The following is a 22,617-nucleotide window of genomic DNA, read 5'->3' as shown; positions in this document are numbered from 1 at the left end:
AACCGCGCGGCCACTTCGGCCGGCACGTTTTCAGTTGCTGAGAGATCTGGAGAATGTGCTGGCCAGGGCAGCAGCCGAATATTTTCTGATCCAGAAAGGCCCTTACAGGACCTGCAACATGAGGTCGTGCATTATCCTGCTGAAATGTAGGATTTCGCAGGGATCGAAGGAAGGGTAGAGCCACGGGTCGTAACACATCTGAAATGTAACGTCCACTGTTCAAAGTGCCGTCAATGCGAACAAGAGGTGACCGAGCCGTGTAACCAATTGCACCCCATACCATCACGCTGGGTGATACGCCAGTATGGCGATGACGAATACACGCTTCCATTTGATGTCGCCCAACACGGATGCGACCATCATGATGCTGTAAACAGAACCTGGATTCATCCGAAAAAATGACGTTTTGCCATTTGTGCACCCAGGTTCGTCGTTGAGTACACCATCGCAGGCGCTCCTCTCTGTGATGCAGCTTCAGGGGTAACCGCAGCCATGCTCTCCGAGCTAATAGTCCATGCTGCTGCAAACTTCGTCGAACTGTTCGTGCAGATGTTTGTTGTCTTGCAAACGTCCCCATATGTTGACTCAAGGATCGAGACGTGGCTGCACGATCCGTTACAGCCATGCGTATAAGATGCCTGTCATCTCGACTGCTAGTGATACGAGGCCGTTGGGATCCAGCACGGCGTTCCGTATTACCCTCCTGAACCCACCGATTCCATATTCTTTTAACAGTCATTGGATCTCGACCAACGCGAGCAGCAATGTCGCGATACAATGAACCGCAATAGCGATAGGCTACAATCCGACCTTTATCAAAGTCGCAAACGTGGTGGTACGCATTCCTCCTCCTTCCACGAGGCATCACAACAATGTTTCGCCAGGCAACGCCGGTCAACTGCTGTTTATGTATGAGAAATCGGTTGGAAACTTTCCTCATGTCAGCACGTTGTAGGTGTCGCAGCCTTGTGTGAATGCTCTGAAAAGCTAATCATCGCGATGTCACAGTATCTTCTTCCTGTTGGTTAAATTTCGCGACTGTAGCACGTCATCTTCGTGGTGTAGCAATTTTAATGGCCAGTAGTGTAAATATATTCGTCTAGGTTGGAAAAAGTAGATGAGAAGGCTAAGGGCGGCACGATGGAAGGACGTATGCCAGCTCAAAACAGCCTAAGGCTCTCCGAAGTATGCCAAATAGGGAGAGGCACACTTTCTGAGTCCGAATATGGGACCGCATCATTACAAAAGACTGGCCAGTAAAATGTAAGGAGTAAATAACGTAACACCGTTAGACAACAATGATGAGGTGTGTAGGAGGATAAACGAATTAAAAGATGGATTCAGGCCAACCGAGCAGTCAGGGGTAACCGTAGGGGCTACAGGGCCGAATTTTCAACGGAAGACGAGCAGCCACCTCTGTCCTGTCTGACCTTCAGTTAAGATTATACAAACTGCACTGCCAGACAAAGTGTAAAATAAGTTTCACCTCTAGGATGCCATCGGCAGAAACTGAGCCTATTGTGACAGCTAGCTTTAGCGTCAGCCTTATCGCGGTAAAAGTGACTCACTCTACTAAAAATGTGCGCCGCTGATAAAGGGACACGTCATCCGCAGTATGATGGAGCGTCTTGTTTAAGAAAACGTTCATGGGTCAGTCTAGTGTGGTCGGTGTGCAGATTACTGACGGGATGTTTTGTATGAAGAGATCCATGCAGAAACTTTCATGGTGCGTAGCTAGTTAGTTGTAGCTGTAGCACACCACTCACTATTCCATGACGATATAAGTTGTCGGGAGAGAGTCGGGAGAGTGTCTTTAGTTCTATGATATACTTTTTGACAGCCTTGTTGGTCAGATGATCTGCAAGTTCTTTACCTCAAATTACGGTGTTACGGTGTTTTGGAACTCGCTGGTATGGATCAGAGGCCCAGTTTTGTTACTGTTGCGTCGTTGTATATACCCTATTACTTTCCACATGTTTCACTACATAAGAAGCCTATTTCTTCGCCTATAGGAATTTTAGAGTAGCTACGCTTATCCCTTAATAACTTTTTGTTTTTGGGTTACATACTTTTCACTATTGTTGCTTCAGGATGTTCCAATTCCCATCCATCATATTTCGTTGCTCTTTCCCGCTCTTTCAACATTCCTTCATTGTTTGTTGTGTTTCTTTTATCTTTCATCCGACGTCTAGTACCTGTTTCCTATTCCTTCTTTCCATAGAAACCCTTTATTTTTAAAACTTTCCCTCTAAACATTCCTCTTTATGCTATTCCTTTTTCTCTTACGTTTTACTTGCCAACTTTTTCTTGGCATATTCAACCGAGGTATTTGATTTTATATCACTCTCACCCACCACCCCCTTAACACACGCAAAGAATTGGAAGCTCTTTTTGGTAAGTCTGTTGTTATCAACTCTGAAACTACGTCTAAAGAACACAGGAGCATTCTCCTCTTCCTAACTGTATCTGATACTTTCTGTCTTCTGCTTGTTACTTTTTAATTTCTAAAATTCTCAGGCTTTAAGATAACCCATCATTTTCCTATAAATCGTCTTTCAAATACCTCTAATTTTTCAAGATTATAATTCAGTAATAAGAATTCGCTGGAATACAAGCATGTGTTCACTGCTGTGTGATGGTGCTTTATTTTAAGGTTTCCCTACATACTATTTTTTGTTGTATGTATGGTTAGTCATAATGCACGCAGTATTTACTATTAAAGGTATCACCCTACACTGAAGATCCAGAGAAACAGGTACACCTGTCTAATATCGTGTAGGGCCCCCGTAAGCAAGCGGAAGCGCCGCAACACGACGTGGCATGGACTCGACTAATGTCTGAAGTAGTGCTCGAGGGCACTGGCACCATGAATCCTGCACGGCTGTCCAAAATCCGTAAGAGTTCGAGGGCGTGGAGATCTCTTCTGAACACCACGTTGCATGGCATTCCAGATATGCTCAATAATGTTCATGTCTGGGTAGTTTGGTGGGCAGTGGTAGTGTTTAAACTCAGAACACTTCCTCATTTTCTTGTCTAATTAAATGATGGCTGATATGGAATGCCAAACGCTGGTCCCTGTCATATGAATTGCCAGCTGAGGTCTGACAAACAACAGCAGTGGAAGAGAAACATGGGTTGACTCCACTGGTGAAAGTGAAACTGGTGGTTTTGAGCTCACATAGTAAAACTGCTTATGGGTTCCCTTACGGGAAAGTTTTGGGAACTGCTGTTTTATTACAGCGTTCATTCTTCGAGGGGAATGTGCCATATTCATTTATACTCGAATTCAGCTGATAATATGATTTTAGATCCGAAGGAAGTAGGGTCATCGTCCCTAATGTTCACCGTATTCTCGACAGACTGGCGCTCTAACCTAAAACAGAAATGTTGGCACGTGATGGGTGCGGTAGGTGTCAGAAACGAGTCAAGAGAATGGATCCATATGATTCCAGAGACCTTTTCACGTCCAAAACATTTATGACTTGAAAGTCTCTTCGGATTTGCTGCCGGATCCTAAAATCAATTTGACTCGATATTTCGGCGATCCAACTGCTCGAAGAAGCAGATTCGTCGGGCTATGGAGTTTGGACCACCGCTGGAGGTGCATGAACAGTAACGTAGATCGGTGGCCTTCCTTACTTATTCTGGAGGCATATCGTTTAAGATTGGACGAATTTTAAGGAATTTTAACATTAAGAGTGCGTTTCGCCCACCTTCTAAAATTAGGGCACTGCTCGGCTCTGTGAAATATGATTTGGGGCTTAGGAAACCCGGTGCATACAAAATTCCGTGTCAGTGTGGGAAGGCTTATACAATCCTGGAAATTGAAATAAGAACACCGTGAATTCATTGTCCCAGGAAGGGGAAACTTTATTGACACATTCCTGGGGTCAGATACATCACATGATCACACTGACAGACCCACAGGCACATAGACACAGGCAACAGAGCATGCACAATGTCGGCACTAGTACAGTGTATATCCACCTTTCGCAGCAATGCAGGCTGCTATTCTCCCATGGAGACGATCGTGGAGATGCTGGATGTAGTCCTGTGGAACGGCTTGCCATGCCATTTCCACCTGGCGCCTCAGTTGGACCAGCGTTCGTGCTGGACGTGCAGACCGCGTGAGACGACGCTTCATCCAGTCCCAAACATGCTCAATGGGGGACAGATCCGGAGATCTTGCTGGCCAGGGTAGTTGACTTACACCTTCTAGAGCACGTTGGGTGGCACGGGATACATGCGGACGTGCATTGTCTTGTTTGAACAGCAAGTTCCCTTGCCGGTCTAGGAATGGTAGAACGATGGGTTCGATGACGGTTTGGATGTACCGTGCACTATTCAGTGTCCCCTCGACGATCACCAGTGGTGTACGGCCAGTGTAGGAGATCGCTCCCCACACCATGATGCCGGGTGTTGGCCCTGTGTGCCTCGGTCGTATGCAGTCCTGATTGTGGCGCTCACCTGCACGGCGCCAAACACGCATACGACCATCATTGGCACCAAGGCAGAAGCGACTCTCATCGCTGAAGACGACACGTCTCCATTCGTCCCTCCATTCACGCCTGTCGCGACACCACTGGAGGCGGGCTGCACGATGTTGGGGCGTGAGCGGAAGATGGCCTAACGGTGTGCGGGACCGTAGCCCAGCTTCATGGAGACGGTTGCGAATGGTCCTCGCCGATACCCCAGGAGCAACAGTGTCCCTAATTTGCTGGGAAGTGGCGGTGCGGTCCCCTACGGCACTGCGTAGGATCCTACGGTCTTGGCGTGCATCCGTGCGTCGCTGCGGTCCGGTCCCAGGTCGACGGGCACGTGCACCTTCCGCCGACCACTGGCGACAACATCGATGTACTGCGGAGACCTCACGCCCCACGTGTTGAGCAATTCGGCGGTACGTCCACCCGGCCTCCCGCATGCCCACTATACGCCCTCGCTCTAAGTCCGTCAACTGCACATACGGTTCACGTCCACGCTGTCGCGGCATGCTACCAGTGTTAAAGACTGCGATGGAGCTCCGTATGCCACGGCAAACTGGCTGACACTGACGGCGGCGGTGCACAAATGCTGCGCAGCTAGCGCCATTCGACGGCCAACACCGCGGTTCCTGGTGTGTCCGCTGTGCCGTGCGTGTGATCATTGCTTGTACAGCCCTCTCGCAGTGTCCGGAGCAAGTATGGTGGGTCTGACACACCGGTGTCAATGTGTTCTTTTTTCCATTTCCAGGAGTGTATTTGCCGTTCGATTCGCACAGTTCATGACAGGTATGTGCAACATCGCCCTCATACGAGGCTACAAAAGCCGGAAAAATCGGCAGTAGCAGAACACTGCTTAAATGAAGGACACTGTATGAAATTTGATGAAACTGTGGTAGTTGCCAACATTTCCGGTTTTTGGAACACTGTTTATAAAGAGGCGATTGAAATTAGGTTGGCGGATAATTTAATCAACAGAGACAATGGGTTTCCTCTTAGTAAGACGTGGAATCCTGTATTATCCAGTATCAAAATTGAACGTTCTTCGGTGCGGCCCTGAGTGCGATATATCGTTGCCACCAGTGTTCTAGTAAGGGCGGCGCCAACTCCCTGTCCTGGAGGGCAGCAACCGTGATGGAACTCCCTGTCTTGGAGGGCAGCAACCGTGATGGGCGGCTCATGCGCCGTGTACTGAACGATGGGCTATACAGGACGTCGATTTGCAGACTCATCAGCAGAAGCAGCATTCTCCTGAAGATGTCGACCAGTTAGATCGCCGAAATATCGAGTCTAGTTGATTTTAGGATCCGGCAGCAAACCCGAAGAGACTTTCAAGAATTATTACGCCGGAAAAGCCTACGTAGTCACACTGAAACATCTATGATATAGACTGAAGCGACGAATGATATGTGTACTTAGGCCAAGATTCGAACCAAGGTCTCCTGCTCACAACTACGCCAGTGATTTTGTACAGCTGCCCGGACTACACTAGTACGCCTGCTTCCTCAGTCCAAACACCCATCAAGCCACAGCCCACTTGGTATTCCCCCTAAACTCGAATGGAGTTGCAAATGCTCTCCAACTGTATTGGAATAGCATCTCAGCACCGAACAAAACGGGGGATTCTACCTGAAACCCTGGCATAGGTGCTTCAAGGAAATGAAACTAACTTTGCACAACTGTGTGGACTACCATAGCACGCCTCCCTCCTTAGTAAGTCGACAGGAAGCTCAGTGCTGCACTTACCTGTGAGGAGGTGTCGGTCAGTGACGAGGACTCCAGCACACAGGTACTGGAAGGCTCCGGGCACCTCATCCAGCTGCAGGAAAATGGACGCGTGCCACGGCAGCCCTGAGGTCGCCACGTCATCCCCAGACCAGCATCCTGCACCACAGAAAACTTCTCTAACAGCCAGCAATCAACCGTGTCATCTTCTGCACGGGAGAACACTGTATCAAAGTCGTGTTCTAATGAATCTTCGGTTTTCTTACTGCTGTGAGTTGGTGCTATGGATACTGTTTTCGGTTCAACACTTTAAACCGCTGAGCATGTAACATTTTGAACAACTGTCTAAAGGCAAGCCTTTAGGCTCCAAATAATATATAATTACGCTTGGCTATACTATACTGATAATTTAGAAATAATGAATTAATGGTCGGAAATGTCAATTACCTTTTTATTATCATAAACATCTTACAATTTATAACAACAGCTTAAGCTCATATCAACAATTGACTCCTGTCCCAGTATTATAACGGCAAATAACATTTTGCCACACACTTTCAAATATCCACGTTGTCTGTTGTACAAGGAGAAAAGCAGGTAGGATCCTACCAGCATCTTCCCCTTAGGTTTTTTTCTGGAGTTTCATAATTCAGCGGTGAGCGAATCTGTTATTAAGGTGCTCAACGACATCAATGTCAAAGTGGATGTTGAACCGTCAGATTGCAAGCTCATCCTCCTGCAGAGAACAAGAGGTAGAGCGTCCAACAGTAGTGGCAGAACATCGTCAATGAACAACATGTGTAGTGCACCATACAACTGGGGTGGCAGCAAAAGGATCCCGTTACATCTACATCTGTTCTACGAAACCCGCCTTATGGTGTGCGGTGGAGTGTACTTTGTGTGACTGTCTCTTCCCCCCTTTCCTGTAACAGTCGCGAATGGTATGCGGGAAAATCGATTGCTGGAAAGACTCCATGTGAGCTCGAATCTTTCTGATTTTACGTTCCTGGTATTTTCTCGCGTTGTACATAGGAGGGAGCATATATTGGTTAACTCGAAAAATACGCTCTCGGGATTTTAACAATAAACCACACCGTGATGCAGAACTCCACTCTGGCAGAGTCTCCCAGTGGCGATGTCTGAGCAGCTCCAGGACGCCGTCGGTCTTTCTAAATGAACCTGTTACGATACGCGTTGCTCTTCTTTGGATCTTCTCTATCTCCTCTGTCAATTCTATCAGTTATGGACCGATATTCAAGCTATATCCTTTGTAGGTTGACTACGCTTCCTGAGGATTCTTCCTATGAATCTCAATTTGGCGTCTGCCTTACCTACGATTACTTTTATGTTGTCAGTCCACTTTAAAACGCTTCGCACGCGTACTCCTGGGTATTTTATGAGTGTGACTGCTTCCAACGATTGTTCCACAATGATGCGTCATTATGCCTGTTCATGAGCAGTACGTTACATTTGTTTACGTCGATAGTGAACTGTCACACCATGCACCAAGCGTCGATCCTCCGCAGATATCCTGCATTTCACTATAATTTTCTAGCATTGCAACTCCTCTGTATTTAACAGCATAATCCGGGCAAAGCCTCATGGCACTTACGACGTCATCCACTAGGTCATTTATACATGGTGGTCCATTGATTGTGACCGGGCCAAATATCTCACGAAATAAGCGTCAAACGAAAAAACTACCAAGAACGAAACTTATCTAGCTTGAAGGGGGAAACCAGATGGCGCTAGATGGGCAATGGAAAATCCACGATGGCTGCAACAAGTGGAACATCAGCGACCTTGGCGGGTTAATGTATGATGCGGCATTATGGGAGGAAGGATAATTGGCCTCCATTTTATCGATGGCAATCTAAATGGTGCAATGTATGCTTATTTCCTACGTAATGTTCTACCAATGTTACTACAAGATGTTTCACTGCATCACAGAATGGCGACGTACTTCCAACGTGATAGATGTCCGGCACATAGCTCGCGTGCGGTTGAAGCGAAGATGGCGCTAGATGGCGCTGCCATAGATCAAACGGATATCAACTGCGTTTTTTTCAATAGGAACCCCCATTTGTTATTACATATTCGTGTAGTACGTAAAGAAATATGAATGATTTAGTTGGAGCACTTTTCTCGCTTTGCGATAGATGGCGCTGTAATAGTCACAAACATGTGGCTCACAATTTTAGACAAACAGTTGGTAAGAGGTATGTTTTTTAAATTAAAATACAGAACGTAGGTACGTTTCAACATTTTATGTCGGTTGTTCTAATGTGATACATGTACCTTCGTGAACTTACCATTTCTGAGAACACATGCTGCTACAGCGTCATTACCTGTTAATACCACATTAATGCAATAAATGCTCAAAATTATGTCCGTCAACCTCAATGCATTTGGCAATACGTGTAACGGAATTCCTCTCCACAGCGAGTAGTTCGTCTTCCATAAACTTCGCACATGCATTGACAATGAGCTGACGCATGTTGTCAGGCGTTGTCGGTGGATCACGATAGCAAATATTCTTCAACTTTCCACACAGAAAGAAATCCGGGGACATCATATCCGGTGAACGTGCGGGTGCTTCGACGACTAATCCACCTGTCATGAAATATGCTATTCAATACCGCTTCAACCGCACGCGAGCTATGTGCCGGACATCAGTTTGTTTTAATGTTTCTAGTTTGTCTTTGTGTGGTATACCATTTTTAGCTGGTTTTTATTCAAAGGATTTAATTCTTGAAATGGTTTGTTTAAGATGAATTAATTGTTTAATTTTTTTCTTTATTTACGTCGCCATTCTCTGATGCAGTGAAACATCTTGTAGTAACATTGGTAGAACATTACGTAGGAAATAAGCATACATTGCACCATTTAGAATGCCATCGATAAAATGGAGGCCAGTTATCCTTTCTCCCATAATGCCGCATCATACATTAACCCGCCAAGGTCGCTGATGTTCCACTTGTCGCAGCCATCGTGGATTTTCCATTGCCCAATAGTGCATATTATGCCGGTTTACGTTACCGCTGTTGGTGAATGACGCTTCGTCGCTAAAAAGAACGCGTGCAAAAAATCTGTCATTGTCCCGTAATTTCTCTTGTGCCCAGTGGCAGAACTGTACACGACATTCAAAGTCGTCGCCATGCAGTTCCTGGTGCATAGAAATATGGTGTAGCATTCTCAATACCGACATTTTGAGATTCCCGATTCTCGCGTAATTAGTCTGCTACTGATGTGCGGATTAGCCGTGACAGCAGCTAAAACACCAACTTGGGCATCATCATTTGTTGCAGGTCGTGGTTGACGTTTCACATGTGGTTGAACACTTCCTGTTTCCTTAAATAACGTAACTACCCGGCGAACGGACACTTGGATGATGTCGTCCAGGATACCGAGCAGCATACATAGCAAACGCCCGTTGGGCATTTTGATCACAAAAAATGGTTCAAATGGCTCTGAGCACTATGGGACTTAACATCTATGGTCATCAGTCCCCTAGAACTTAGAACTACTTAAACCTAACTAACCTAAGGACAGCACACAACACCCAGCCATCACGAGGCAGAGAAAATCCCTGACCCCGCCGGGAATCGAACCCGGAAACCCGGGCGTGGGAAGCGAGAACGCTACCGCACGACCACGAGATGCGGGCTTTTGATCACAATAGCCATACATCAACACGATATCGACCTTTTCCGCTATTGGTAAACGGTCCATTTTAACACGGGTAATGTATCATGAAGCAAATACCGTCCGCGCTGGCGGAATGTTTCGTGATACCACCTTTGTGACTATTACAGCGCCATCTATCACAAAGCGAAAAAAGTGGTCCAACTAAAACATTCATATTTCGTTACGTACTACACGAATATGTAATAAAAAGTGGGGGTTCCTTTTATAAAAAAAACGCACCTGATATCCGTTTGAGCTATGGCAGCGCCATCTAGCGGGCCAACCATAGCGCCATTTGGTTCCCCCCTTCAAGCTACACGTGTTTCGTTCTTTGTAGTTTTTTCATTTGATGCTTATTTCGTGAGATATTTGGCCTGGTCACGATCAATGGACCACCCTGTATACAGTGTGCCCAGAAACAGTCTGAAAAGCTTGTCAGGATGTTACAGGGTACGTTGAGCTGAGAGACAATTGTGAAAAAAAAACTTTGATACGTTGCGAAGTTTCCAAGTTAATTAGCATTGAAGTTCACCAGTCAGGCAGTTTACGTGCGCAAATTCAAGAGGCCCGCCGGAGACGGTGTCACCAAACGAGTTCTTCGTTTCCTTTTCTACAACCGAACAACAGAGCGATACAAAAATTGTTTGTTGAAAGGTAGTAAGGAGCCAAAGGTTGACAGCCTAATTGTGTCTGGCGGGTCACTTGAATTTGCGCCCGCAACGCCATTAACTGGGTAACTTCAATGTTAATTAACTCGGAAACGTCTCAACGTATCGGATTTTTTTCTTAACAGTTATTTCTCAGCACAATTTACCCTGCAACACCTTCACAGAGTTTACAGATTGTTTCTGACCACAGCGTACGTTGTAAAAAGTAATGGATCTACAACAATCCCTTGGTGGAGAATTTACTTTCATGTCTGAGGCTTTCTCTCCATTGAGAGTGACAAGCTGTGTTCTGTTTTTTAGAAACTCTCCAATCGAAGCATATAGCAGGTTTGATGTTCCATAGCTCGTATTTTGTTCACTGGCTGGCAGTGCGAAGCTGTATCAAGTGCATTCTCGAAGTTAAGGCATAAGGTATCAACCTCGGCGTCGGTGTCTGCTGTTTTCTGGGTCTCGTGGACCTTCACAGCAAGCAGCGTTTCACGCGATCGTTATATTCGAAACTCATGTTGATTCCTATAGGGGAGGTTTTCTGTCTCCAGAAAAGTCATAATACATGTGTATAGAATATGTTTCAAAATTCTACAACACATCATACGTCAGAAATGTACGCTACAGTTCTATACGTCTGTTCGACTACCGTTCTTGGAAACATATGGTCTATGTTTTTCTTCCAATCGCTAGGAACGCTTCATTCCTCCAGCAATCTGTGGAACGCTGCTGTTAGAAGAGAAGCAAGTTCTTTCGCATCCTCTAGGTGGAATCGCATGGGCATACCTGAGATATAGTGGCCTTTCCTTTGTTGAGCGATTTTAGCCGCTTTTCTGTCCTGTGGCCACTTATTTCGATGTTTTTCTGACGTTCGTGCGACGGTTTAAAGATGGAAACACAGAACGATATACTCCAGTGAAACCATTTCGAAAAAAGCCGTTTAGTATTTCCGCCTTCTCCCTGATATCGTCCGTTTCGATCCTGTTATGGTCACAGAGTGTCTGGACAGATGGTTTCGATCCATTTACTGATTTAACGTAAGACCAAAACTTCTTAGAATTTTCAGTCAGCGTAATAGATAGAATTTTACTCTCTGGTTCACTGAATACTTCACGCATAGCTCACATTTAGCTAATTTTGGCCTCGTTCAGTTTTTATTTTTTATCTTTTTACGATGGTTTGGCTACGTTTAAATTTTCAGTGGAGATCCTTCACAACATTGCTTGGCACATACTGTACGTGTCTAAGGCTTGTTGTACAGTATACTTGAACTTTGTCAGTTGATGCTTTACATTTTCGGTTCTGTAGATGCGTTTTTCATATTGATCACTCAAGTAACATGAAATCTAATTTTTTTGCTCTTATCGATATTGTACAAACAGATAGAAAACAATTACTGGTCATCTGTGACAAGCACTGCGTATGGAGTTTCATCACTCCAAATATGGCTAACGAGGGAGTTGAAACACGATCACGAAAAGAGGTGCCCTCCATAAACCATACAGACCGTAGGATGTTCGGCATTGCCGTACTGCGTTCGATAATCCATTGATACAATAAACCTCTTTTCTGCACACGTTGTTTGTTCGAGATGTGTATTTTGCGGGCTGGATGGCAGATGCTTAGTAATGAAAGTTCTCTCACACGATTCAGTACACTCGAATACTTCTGTTTGAACATTTCTTTGCCGCGATCCATCGATAGCTGTCCTTTGTTTCTGTCCACCCCAATATACGAGGTGCGACAATAAAGTAAAGAGACTGATGTTGAAGAAAAATGTTACTTACCGTTTTAATCAAGTTTAGTGTTGTCGCCTTCAAAGTAGTTCCCTTCCGATTGCACACACTTTTTCCAGCGCTTCTGCCGTTGATGGTAACATTTCTGGAACTCATCTTCTATAATATCCTCCAAGACCCTCGTCACAGCTTTTTGGACATCTTGTGTTGTTTGAAAATGGTGTCCCTCGACCGCCGTTTTGACTCTTGGAAATAGAAAAAAGTCGCACGGAGCGTTATCTGGTGGATAAGGTGGCTGTGGTAGTACTGAAATTGGTTTTGAGGTTAAAAATTGCTGTTCTGACAGAGTAGTATGGGATGGTGCTTTATCGTGATGCAGAATCCAATTATCACAAAGTTGGCACGGACACGAAGAACTTTTTTACGAAGTATTTCTAAAATTTCTTTGTAGTAATATTAGTTAACTGTTTGTCCAGGAGGCACCCACTCTTTATGAACAATTTCCTTGGAATCAAAGAAGCACACAAGCATGCATTTCACTTTTGACTTTGACATGCGAGCTTTTTTTTGTCTGGGTGATCCCTTGAGCACCATTGCGAACTATGGTGTTTTGTCTCTGGATCGTCCTGAAAAAACCAACTTTCATCACCAGTAATAACGTGGCTCAACAATTCTGGATTGATTTCCGTTTTTTCTAATAGATCGGCTGCCACATTTTTCCGTGTTTCTCGCTGTTCTGGTGTGAGATTTTTCGGGAGCATTTTTCCACAAATCTTTCTCATACCAAGATCTTCAGTTATTATTAGACGAACTGTTTCTCGATTGATCGTACGAGTTCACGCACCCTGGCCAAGCTAACATCCGTCGGTGAGGTTGATGGTCGTCCACTGCAGTCTTCATCTTCAACATCCGTTCTGCCTTCACTAAACATTTTATGCCAACGAAAAACTTGAGCTCTTGACATAACCTCCTCTCCAAAAACCTTCTGAAGCTTACCGTAAGTTGTCGTCGCGTTTTCACCCAATTTAACGGAAAAAGAAATGGCATAAACCGTTGTTCAATATTATGCGGTTCCATTTCCGTGACGAGAGACACAAACACGTCTTAACTTATTACAGCACAGCTCACGTCTGAGCAGTTGCATCGATGTGCTGCTTGGAGTAGAAGCAGCTTATAGACCAAGGTCAAAGCTATTGTCCATACGCAAGTTCAAAAAAAAATGGTTCAAATGGCTCTGAGCACTATGGGACTCAACATCTTAGGTCATAAGTCCCCTAGAACTTAGAACTACTTAAACCTAACTAACCTAAGGACATCACACACACCCATGCCCGAGGCAGGATTCGAACCTGCGACCGTAGCAGTCCCGCGGTTCCGGACTGCAGCGCCAGAACCGCTAGACCACCGCGGCCGGCCCATACGCAAGCCTGCAGGGTTGCCACATCTTGCAAAGAAAATCAATCTCATTACTTTATTGTCGCATCTCGTATTTCTTCCAATTAGGATGACGCTCGTTGCAAAATTTTTCCCCCTACATTTATTTGGCTTCCGAGACCGTGCATCCTGCTGCATCATACTCGTATATTAAATGAATGTTCACAAGTTCCTACAACACGAAACGATCCATCTTTTTACAGTCGTTAACAGTGCTAAACTCCAATGTGAACAGGTCACTGGCTATTTTGCATTGTTTTTCAAGAGACAGCCATTAATATCATATTAAGATTAAACAAATTATAGACACTTGCCTCATAATCATTGTTGGTTCGAAACAGCGTATCAGTACAATTTCTCAGCACTGGTTCCTTATCAGAAGCGATCGCTCCTGCAGGGAGCTGCCAGTCCCTTCCTTCAGGCTTGATCCAGTAGCTGAGGCACTATAGTCGCATTCTGAAGAAAAATGGTTCAGATGGCTCTGAGCACTATGGGACTTAACATCTGTGATCATCAGTCCCCTAGAACTTAGAACTACTTAAGCCTAACTAACCTAAGGACATCACACATATCCATGCCCGTGGCAGGATTCGAACCTGCGACCGTAGCGGTCACGCGGTTCCAGACTTAAGCGCCTAGAACCGCACGGCCACACCGGCCGGCCATTCTGAAGAACCAAGCTCAAATTATTATTCGACCTGTCAGGTATAGGTCGGCCATAAAGTCTTTCAATTATAAGCGGCAGTCAAATGAAAACGAGATAAATGGAAAAAAAGTAAGTAAACTGTTCATTATTTTAAAAGTAGTTGGCAAAACTGTTAATACAGTTATTCCAGTAGGAAACAAGACAGTCAATGTCTTCATGGAAAAATGGCTGCAGTTGCCTCCGGAACCACAATTGTGCCCAGGCGTCCACCTCTTCGTCCGAAGCAAGACACGAATGCCTTTCTTCAGAGCTCCAAAAATATGGACATCCCATGAGGAGAGATCAGGACTGTATGGGGGATGTGTAAGGGCTTCCCAGTGAAACTTCTGCAGTGTACTCGAAACATCTTTCCAACATGTGCGCTAATGACCTCAGCAGTTGAGCGCCCTTAAACCCAACCAATCCAACATGTGGGCGGGCATTGTCCTCAACAGAAGAGGCCGTCCGTCAACGTTGCTGGGCGTTTCAGCTTGATGCCGAGCTTCAACTTTTGCAAAGTATCCACGTGGACATCCTTCATACAGCCTCGATCTCTCCCCACGCGATTTCCATATTTACAGGGCTCTGAAGAAAGTCATTGGTGCCCGTCGATTTGCGTCGGACGAAGAGGTGCACTCCTGGGTACGATCACGGTTCCCTAGACAAACGGCAACGTTTTACATTGAAGACACTGATCGTCTTGTCACTCAGTGAGATAAATGTACTAACATGTATGGCGATTACTTTTAAAATAATAAACAGTTTACTTAAATTTTTCCACCTATCTCGTTTTAATTTGACTGCTTCTTATGAATTTTAGGACTGTTCTTCCAAGTATGGCTGTGTTTAATATCCCATCCCACATTTGTTCAAGCCGAGTTAGTGCTTGAATACCGACCTCTGCAGCTGCGAGACTCAAGTTTTTCGCACATCATCGCTTCCATAAGTAGCTCACATTTTATGTAAGTCTGCAGGCTTGTCACTGAAGTTAAAATCTTCTGGGTCATTAGGCCGCGTCATGTTTCTTCTAAAATGATCGACGTTTCGACCCCTCTTCTGGTGTCCACTACTGCTAACCGACTAACACAAACAGGTATTTAGATGCCACTTCGCACCACCACCCAGCCCAGAAGCAAGCAGTACTCAGCACTCTGTCTTCACGTGCCTTCCGTATCAGTGATGACGACAAGTTGGAAACCGAGTTGAATTTTTTAAAGATGATTTTGAAGGCAAATGGGTATGATAGTTATTCAATCGACAGTGCTTTTAGGCGGAATATTTATACCGCTAATAAGAATGACAGGGAACCGCCTTCTCACTCAGTCAGGTTACCGTTCTTTTCAGGGGTCACTGACCGCATAAGCAGGATTTTAAAGAAAAATGGTATTCAGACATCTTTCTTTAGTCAGAACAAAATAAAAGACTTTTCCTGACGGAAAACGGATACACCTAATTGCTTCCACAATGCAGGCGTCTATCAAGTTCAAAAATGGCTCTGAGCACTATGGGACTTAACATCTATGGTCATCAGTCCCCTAGAACTTAGAACTACTTAAACCTAACTAACCTAAGGACAGCACACAACACCCAGCCATCACGAGGCAGAGAAATTCCCTGACCCCGCCGGGAATCGTCTATCAAGTGATATGTGGCTGCGGCAAAGTGTGTATAGGCGAAACGGGAAGAACTGTTAAAGAACGCATTAAGGAACTCGAACGGCACATGCGGCTAAAACAAAGTGCAAAATCTGCAGTAACGGAACATCATGAGAACTGTGGCTCTGACATTGACTTTAAAAAACGTACGTGTACTGGCTAAAGTAACAAACATTTATAGAAGAAAGGTCCAAGAAGCGGTTGAAATTTCTAAAAATGCATCTAATTTCAATAGAGAGGGCGGCTATGGGCTTCCGGTATCGTGGCACCCTGCCATCAAGGAAGTAAACGCGCGGCTGCGGTGTGTGAGCGGCATAAACAACGCGTTGCAAGTCACCTCGGCGGACAATAATATTTTGGTAAACATCCCCCCCCCCCCTCTAGCTCTGTCCGCTTCGAATCTAGCCACTGATGACCAACCAATAGCGGTAGCAGGCATTTCAACCAATAACCCTTCTCCAGCATAAGTGTGGAATAGTGCCTTCCTATCCAATGACGATGGGCCACCAATGGTATCCACAGTAGATGAGCTACCAACGCCCCTTCTTCTGCATCAGAACGGGAATATTAGCCAATGACTATGGCCTACCAATGGTAGCCATATGGATTTTAACCAATACTATCACTTCTCCAACACGAACGCATGAAAACTCCCCCTTTATAAGAGGACGCGACACTGGTCTCAGTGTTCTAGCAGTAGTGGACACCAGAAGATCCTGAGGAAGATCCCAGCAGAGGGGGCCAGAAAGGCCAAAATTGCATTTAATCGGAGAAGGAACTTGCTCACCAGCAACAACATCAGTCTGAAAAGAAGGAAACGTATCATGAAAGGTTTCGTTTGGAGTGTGGCCCTATACGGATGTGAAACTTGGACAATTGGAAGAGAGAAGACGGCTAGAGGCCCTGGAGATGTGGTGCTATAGAAGGATGATGAAGATCAGCTGGAGAGACAAAGTAACAAACGAAGGGGTGCTTAGAAGAGTACAGGAAACCAGTTCTCTGTGAAGGCACATCCAAACAAGAAGAGACAAACTTGTAGGCCACATCCTACGACACAACAGCATCATTGGAACAATAGCAGAAGGAGCTACTGAGGGAAGGAATCGGCGGGGTCGACCAAGGATATCATACATGCAACAGTTCATGAATGACGTTGGATGTAACACATACATGGAAATGAAGAGGAAGGCAGACAGAAGAGAGGAATGGCGCTCTGCTACAAACCAACCTCAGGGTTGAACACTAAAAGAAGAATAACCGACATTAGACACTATACCTGAATTACATTAAATTTAAAACCGAAAATGGGATGAAAATTCAATCCAGTTTACGAATAACTTCTATTAGCATGTATCTCAGATCGTTACACAGCAATATTTGATGTTCCTCTATCAGCAGTTCGCTGTTCAGGCCATCGAGTCTAGATTTTCTTCGCGATTTTCTGCGCTCTTCTTCGACAATCATGCACCTACTTCAGGCGGGTCGACTTTCGTAAGGAAACAGCGTGATTTGCGAGCCAAATAAAACCGAGCGCGGCTATTGAAGAGCGCGAATCACATTAACCAGCTCGTCCCGTGTGCCGACGCCGCTGCCTCTGGCGAGGTCGGTTTTCCCCTTCCGCGTCCACGTCAAAATTAGCTGCCTCGTCACGCATGAGGGCGGCTTGAGAACGTTGGCACAAGCTAGTGATCTGCACCTGGACTCGGCGCGCTGCCCAGGGCATCTACATGCGGCTACGGGCGGACACAGAAACGACGATTAGTCGGCTAGTCAAAATGCTGCAGTACCATTGCGGGTAGGTAATGCGCGCTCCGTTGTCTCTGCAGTCTTTCTCACTCGATTATACAGAAACTGTTCATCAAAAATATTTGATTTTTACTTTACGTATAGCTTTACATGTCCGCTTCATGGAGAAGTGCTCATCACTTGTTAATGGTCATACTTATTGTGATATTCGAAGTTAAGCAAGATGCTAGGTGGAAGTTAAAAAAATTTGTAATGAAAACTATTTGTCGCTATGATTTTGGTTTTGGTGGATATCACGACCATACGCTGTGGTGCTTGAAATTTACCAAAGATATTGACCTTTTCTTTAGACCTGGGAGAAGGTCTCGAGAAAACGGAATTAATGTAGCAATTTCGCTTCCGACAGCACACTCGCGAGAGTGAAATATTCATAACGTACCTCATATCCCTCACACCACTCTGGATAACGAAACTAGATTTTCGAAAATGATAGCGCACAATGAGGAGAATATTCAGTCACATTGCCGAAGGAGTTTCTTTCTACACCCCAACTATATTTCATATACGAAAAAGTACACCAATTAGCATATCATCTTTCCGTTCCTACCCCCGTGCAGAGTGAGGGAGTGAATCTTCTTGCTACAAATAGCTTCTAATGCGTCAATGATACTGACTTTGACGAATAGTAGGCGAGGTTCTGCAAGATGCCACTGTGTTCACAGCTTGAGAGTTGTGAAAGAGTTTTATCGGATTAGTTCTACTCTGCAGCATTGTTCTAATAGAAATAACAAATTTATTGCCTGTGTATCTGTATATAAAGATGTTAGAAAAACATGATAGTTATTACTGTATGAACTGCTTTAGACTATTAATTACAGTTAAAATAGATTATAAATATGTATAACCTATCTTTAATACATCAAAATACAATTAATGGGGATAGGAACAAAAATTGTCACACTATTTGCTGCAAATTATTTCCATGTTTCTCAGATGAAGAACAGAAAGATAATCCTTTGGTAAGTTTCCACTGCAGTCGATCACCGTTAAAAATACAATGGGTTATGGGATTCCACTTAAACTGCTATAGAACTGACGAGTTATTTGTGTCTCGATTGTTAACCTTGTGTCATTTGAAGAAGCGTCTTCAATCATGAGTAACGACTACATTTCTCTTTGACAGGTTTAATTTTACATCGTTTACCAAAAAACAATATAATTTGGAGAAACTCGCCTTGCAGTATCTATTGCGACATATTTCTGAAGCAGTGTCATATTAAACAAGCAACAGAAGATCAGAGAGGTCAATAGCTTAATTCATTGATTTGGTTTCCAGTAACATAGTTACATGAAGTCATATATGTATTAGCTACCTTGACTTGGAATGTTGGTTTACTGAATTTTCAGGTATGATGATGACAGCACAGATCTATGGAAACCGGTAATCGAGAAACAAGATTTACAAGCGATCTTGGTGAACCTGGTTTTAAAGAATAGCAATTCATGTCATCCCCAACAGTTGACACAATGTCAAACACACATAATAAGAGAAGGAATTTCATGTTCATTTTCATACTAGCAAATACTCTTTTTAATAGCCGTTGAAGATTCTTAGAAAATTACAGCACTGGACTGAAAAATAAAAAATAAAAATCATAGCTTCGTCTACATCGCTGTAGATCAGAAAGCTTTGTATGTTAACCATATCGCAAAATACTCTCCTCTTTGTGTAATATCACTTGCCAAAATCTTGTGTCACTATCTCAAACAGTTTAGGATATATGAGGAATGTTATGAATATTTCATTCTAGTGTGCATGTAGTCGGAAGCGAGCACGGTACATAAATCCCATTCTATGGAGGTTGAAGACAGATGGAGACTCCCTCCCAAGCAAAGAAAAATTCAGTATCTTAGCTAAATTTCATTTGCGGCAACACATGGTGCAATATGCACCAAAAACAAAATCATAGCGACCTCTATTTCTTGTTGCAAACTTATCGAATTTCACGCAGTGTCATACTTGAATGATAATATTATGTTAAGTATGACCATTATCGAAATTTTGGACACTTCACCATGAATCTGACTTATAAAGCTATAAGTAAAGTGAAAATCAATTTTGTTTACGAATTAGCTTCCGTAAAATAGTTTCAGAAAAATTGCAGGGTGTGCGCGTTGATTCTGTCAGCACAGCCTGTCGATAACCGGCCCAAATGGGCAAAGAATGTTTCATTCGTACTGGTCGGCGCCGCCACCCGGCTGCCACTCTGCGCTGCCTCATTCTATAACAAGGCAAGGGGACATTTTCTGCGCCCCTCAAGCTGGCTCACACTAGACCCCATTGCACAGGTAGCCCACTTTCTTTCTGTGCACGCCCAAGCTCCACGTGATCATACGCGGCACTGGGCCACATGTTTCTGGCTTGTAGTGCTGCTCACGGTGTAAACGCCATGATTCGCGCGCAGCTGGTAGTGGGATCACACACTTAAAACTGTATACAGCACTTACTACTGCGACTTGGCTTCTATGTGAATTGCAAACAATGTACTAACTGTATTTAATGTCTGACACTTTCAGAATTTCATATAATGTATTCCAATGAACACTGTAAAAAACTTCTCTAAATTTTTTTTGGGTCATCAGTCTTCCGGCAGGGCCCGCCAAGAATTCCTCCCCCGTGCCAACCTCTTTATCCCAGAGTAGCACCTGCAGTCTATGTCCTCAATTATTTGCTGGATGTATTCCTATCTCTGCCTTTCTCTTCAGTTTTTGCTCTCTACAGCTCCCTCTAGTACAATGGAAGTCATTCCCTCATGTCTTATGTCCTGTCATCGTTCCCCTTCTCCTTAACAGTGTTTTCCACATATTCTATTCCTCTCCAGTTCTGTGCAAAACCCCCTTACCAGTCCACCTAATTTTCAACATTCGTATGTAGCACCACATCTCAAATGCTTCGATTATCTTCTGTGCTGGTTTTTCCACAGTCCATGTTTCACTTCCATACAATGCTGTATTCCGAACGTACATTCCGAGAAATTTCTTCCTCACATTAAGACGTATGTTTGAATGCAGTAGACTTCTCTTGACCAGGAGTGCCTTTTTTGCCATAGCTAGTCTGCTTTTGATGCCCTCCTTGCTTCGTCCGTCATTGGTTATTTCACTGCCTAGGTAGCAGTTTCTCGCTGTTCTCATTTCTGCTACTTTTCATTACTTTCGACTTTCTTCGATTTACGCTCCATCCATATTCTGTACTCATTAGATTGTTCATTCCATTCAGCAGATCATGTAATTCTTCTTCACACTCACTCAGCATCGCAATGTCATCAGCGCATCGCATCATTGATATCATTTCACCTTGAATTTTAATTACCACTCTTGAATCTTTCTTTTATTTCCATAATTGTTTCTTAGATATACAGATTGTTTCTTAGATATACAGATTGTCTTACACCCTTTTTAATACGAACACTTAGTTCTTGGTCGTTCACTCTTATATTCCTGCCGCGTGGGATTAGCCGAGCGGTCTTAGGCGCTGCAGTCATGGACTGTGCGGCTGATCCCGGCGGAGGTTCGAGACCTCCCTCGGGCATGGGTGTGTGTGTTTGTCCTTAGGATAATTTAGGTTAAGTAGCCTGTAAGCTTAGGGATTGATGACCTTAGCAGTTAAGTCCCATAAGATTTCACAAACATTTGAACATTATTCCATCTTGGTTCTGGTACATATTGTATAATACCCGTCTCTCCCGATAGCTCATCCCTATTTTTCTCAGAATTTCGAACTTCTTGCACCATTTTACATTCTCGAACGCTTGTTCCAGGTCCATAAATCCTATGAGCGTGTCTTGAGTTTTCTTTAATGGTTCAAATGGCTCTGAGCACTATGGGACTTAACAGCTGTGGTCATCAGTCCCCTAGAACTTAGAACTACTTAAGCCTAACTAACCTAAAGACATCACACACAACCATGCCCGAGGCAGGATTCGAACCTGCGACCGTAGCAGTCGCACGGTTCCGGACTGCGCGCCTAGGACCGCGAGACCACTGCGGTCGGCTGAGTTTTCTTTAGTCTTGCTTCCATTATCAACCGCAACGTCAAAATGGTTCAAATTTCTCTGAGCACTATGAGACTCAATTTCTGAGGTCATCAGTCCCCTAAAACGTAGAACTACTTAAACGTAACTAACCTAAGGACATCACACACATCCATGCCCGAGCCAGGATTCGAACCAACCGCAACGTCAGAATTGCCTCTCTCGAGCCTTTACCTTTTCTAAAGCCAAACTGATCGTCATCTAGAAATCCTCCAGTCTCTTTTCCATTCTTCTTTATATTATTCCTATAAGCAACTTGGGTGCATGCACTGTTAAGCTGATTGTGCGATAATTCTCGCACTTGTCAGCTCTTGCCATCTTCGGAATTGTGTGGATGATATTTTTCCGAAAGACAGATGGTATGTCACCAGACTCATCCATTCTACACACCAACGTGAATAGTCATTTGGTTGTCGCTTCCCTCAATGATTTTAAAAATTCTGATGGAATATTATCTATCCCTTCTGCCTTATTTGCTCTCAAGTCCTCCAAAGTTCTTTTAAATTCTGATACTAATACTGGATCCCCTATCTCTTCTAAATCGACTCCTGTTTCTTCTTCTATCGCATCAGATAAATCTTCCTGCTTATAGAGGCTTTCAATATATTCATTCTACCTATCTGCTCTCTCCTTTACATTTAACAGTGGAATTCCCGTTGCACTCTTAATGTTACCTCCTTGCTTTTTATGTCACGGAATGTTGTTGTGACTTTACTATACGATG

General features: G+C 44.2%; 1 protein-coding gene across 1 annotated transcript in view; it reads right to left on the bottom strand.

Moving 5' to 3' along the window:
- LOC126161494 (uncharacterized) overlaps nucleotides 1-22,617 on the bottom strand; it is a 120,508-nt gene that overhangs the window by 70,807 nt on the left and 27,084 nt on the right. The window contains exon 3 of the mRNA XM_049917429.1: nucleotides 6,225-6,362. Within this exon, the coding sequence (XP_049773386.1) occupies nucleotides 6,225-6,362 (138 nt within the window). The remainder of the gene's footprint in view (nucleotides 1-6,224; nucleotides 6,363-22,617) is intronic.

Source organism: Schistocerca cancellata, chromosome 1 (assembly GCF_023864275.1).
Source record: "Schistocerca cancellata isolate TAMUIC-IGC-003103 chromosome 1, iqSchCanc2.1, whole genome shotgun sequence".
Taxonomy (NCBI): domain Eukaryota; kingdom Metazoa; phylum Arthropoda; class Insecta; order Orthoptera; family Acrididae; genus Schistocerca; species Schistocerca cancellata.
Note: the sequence above shows the minus strand (reverse complement) of the source record. Positions and strands in the feature narration are given on the sequence as shown.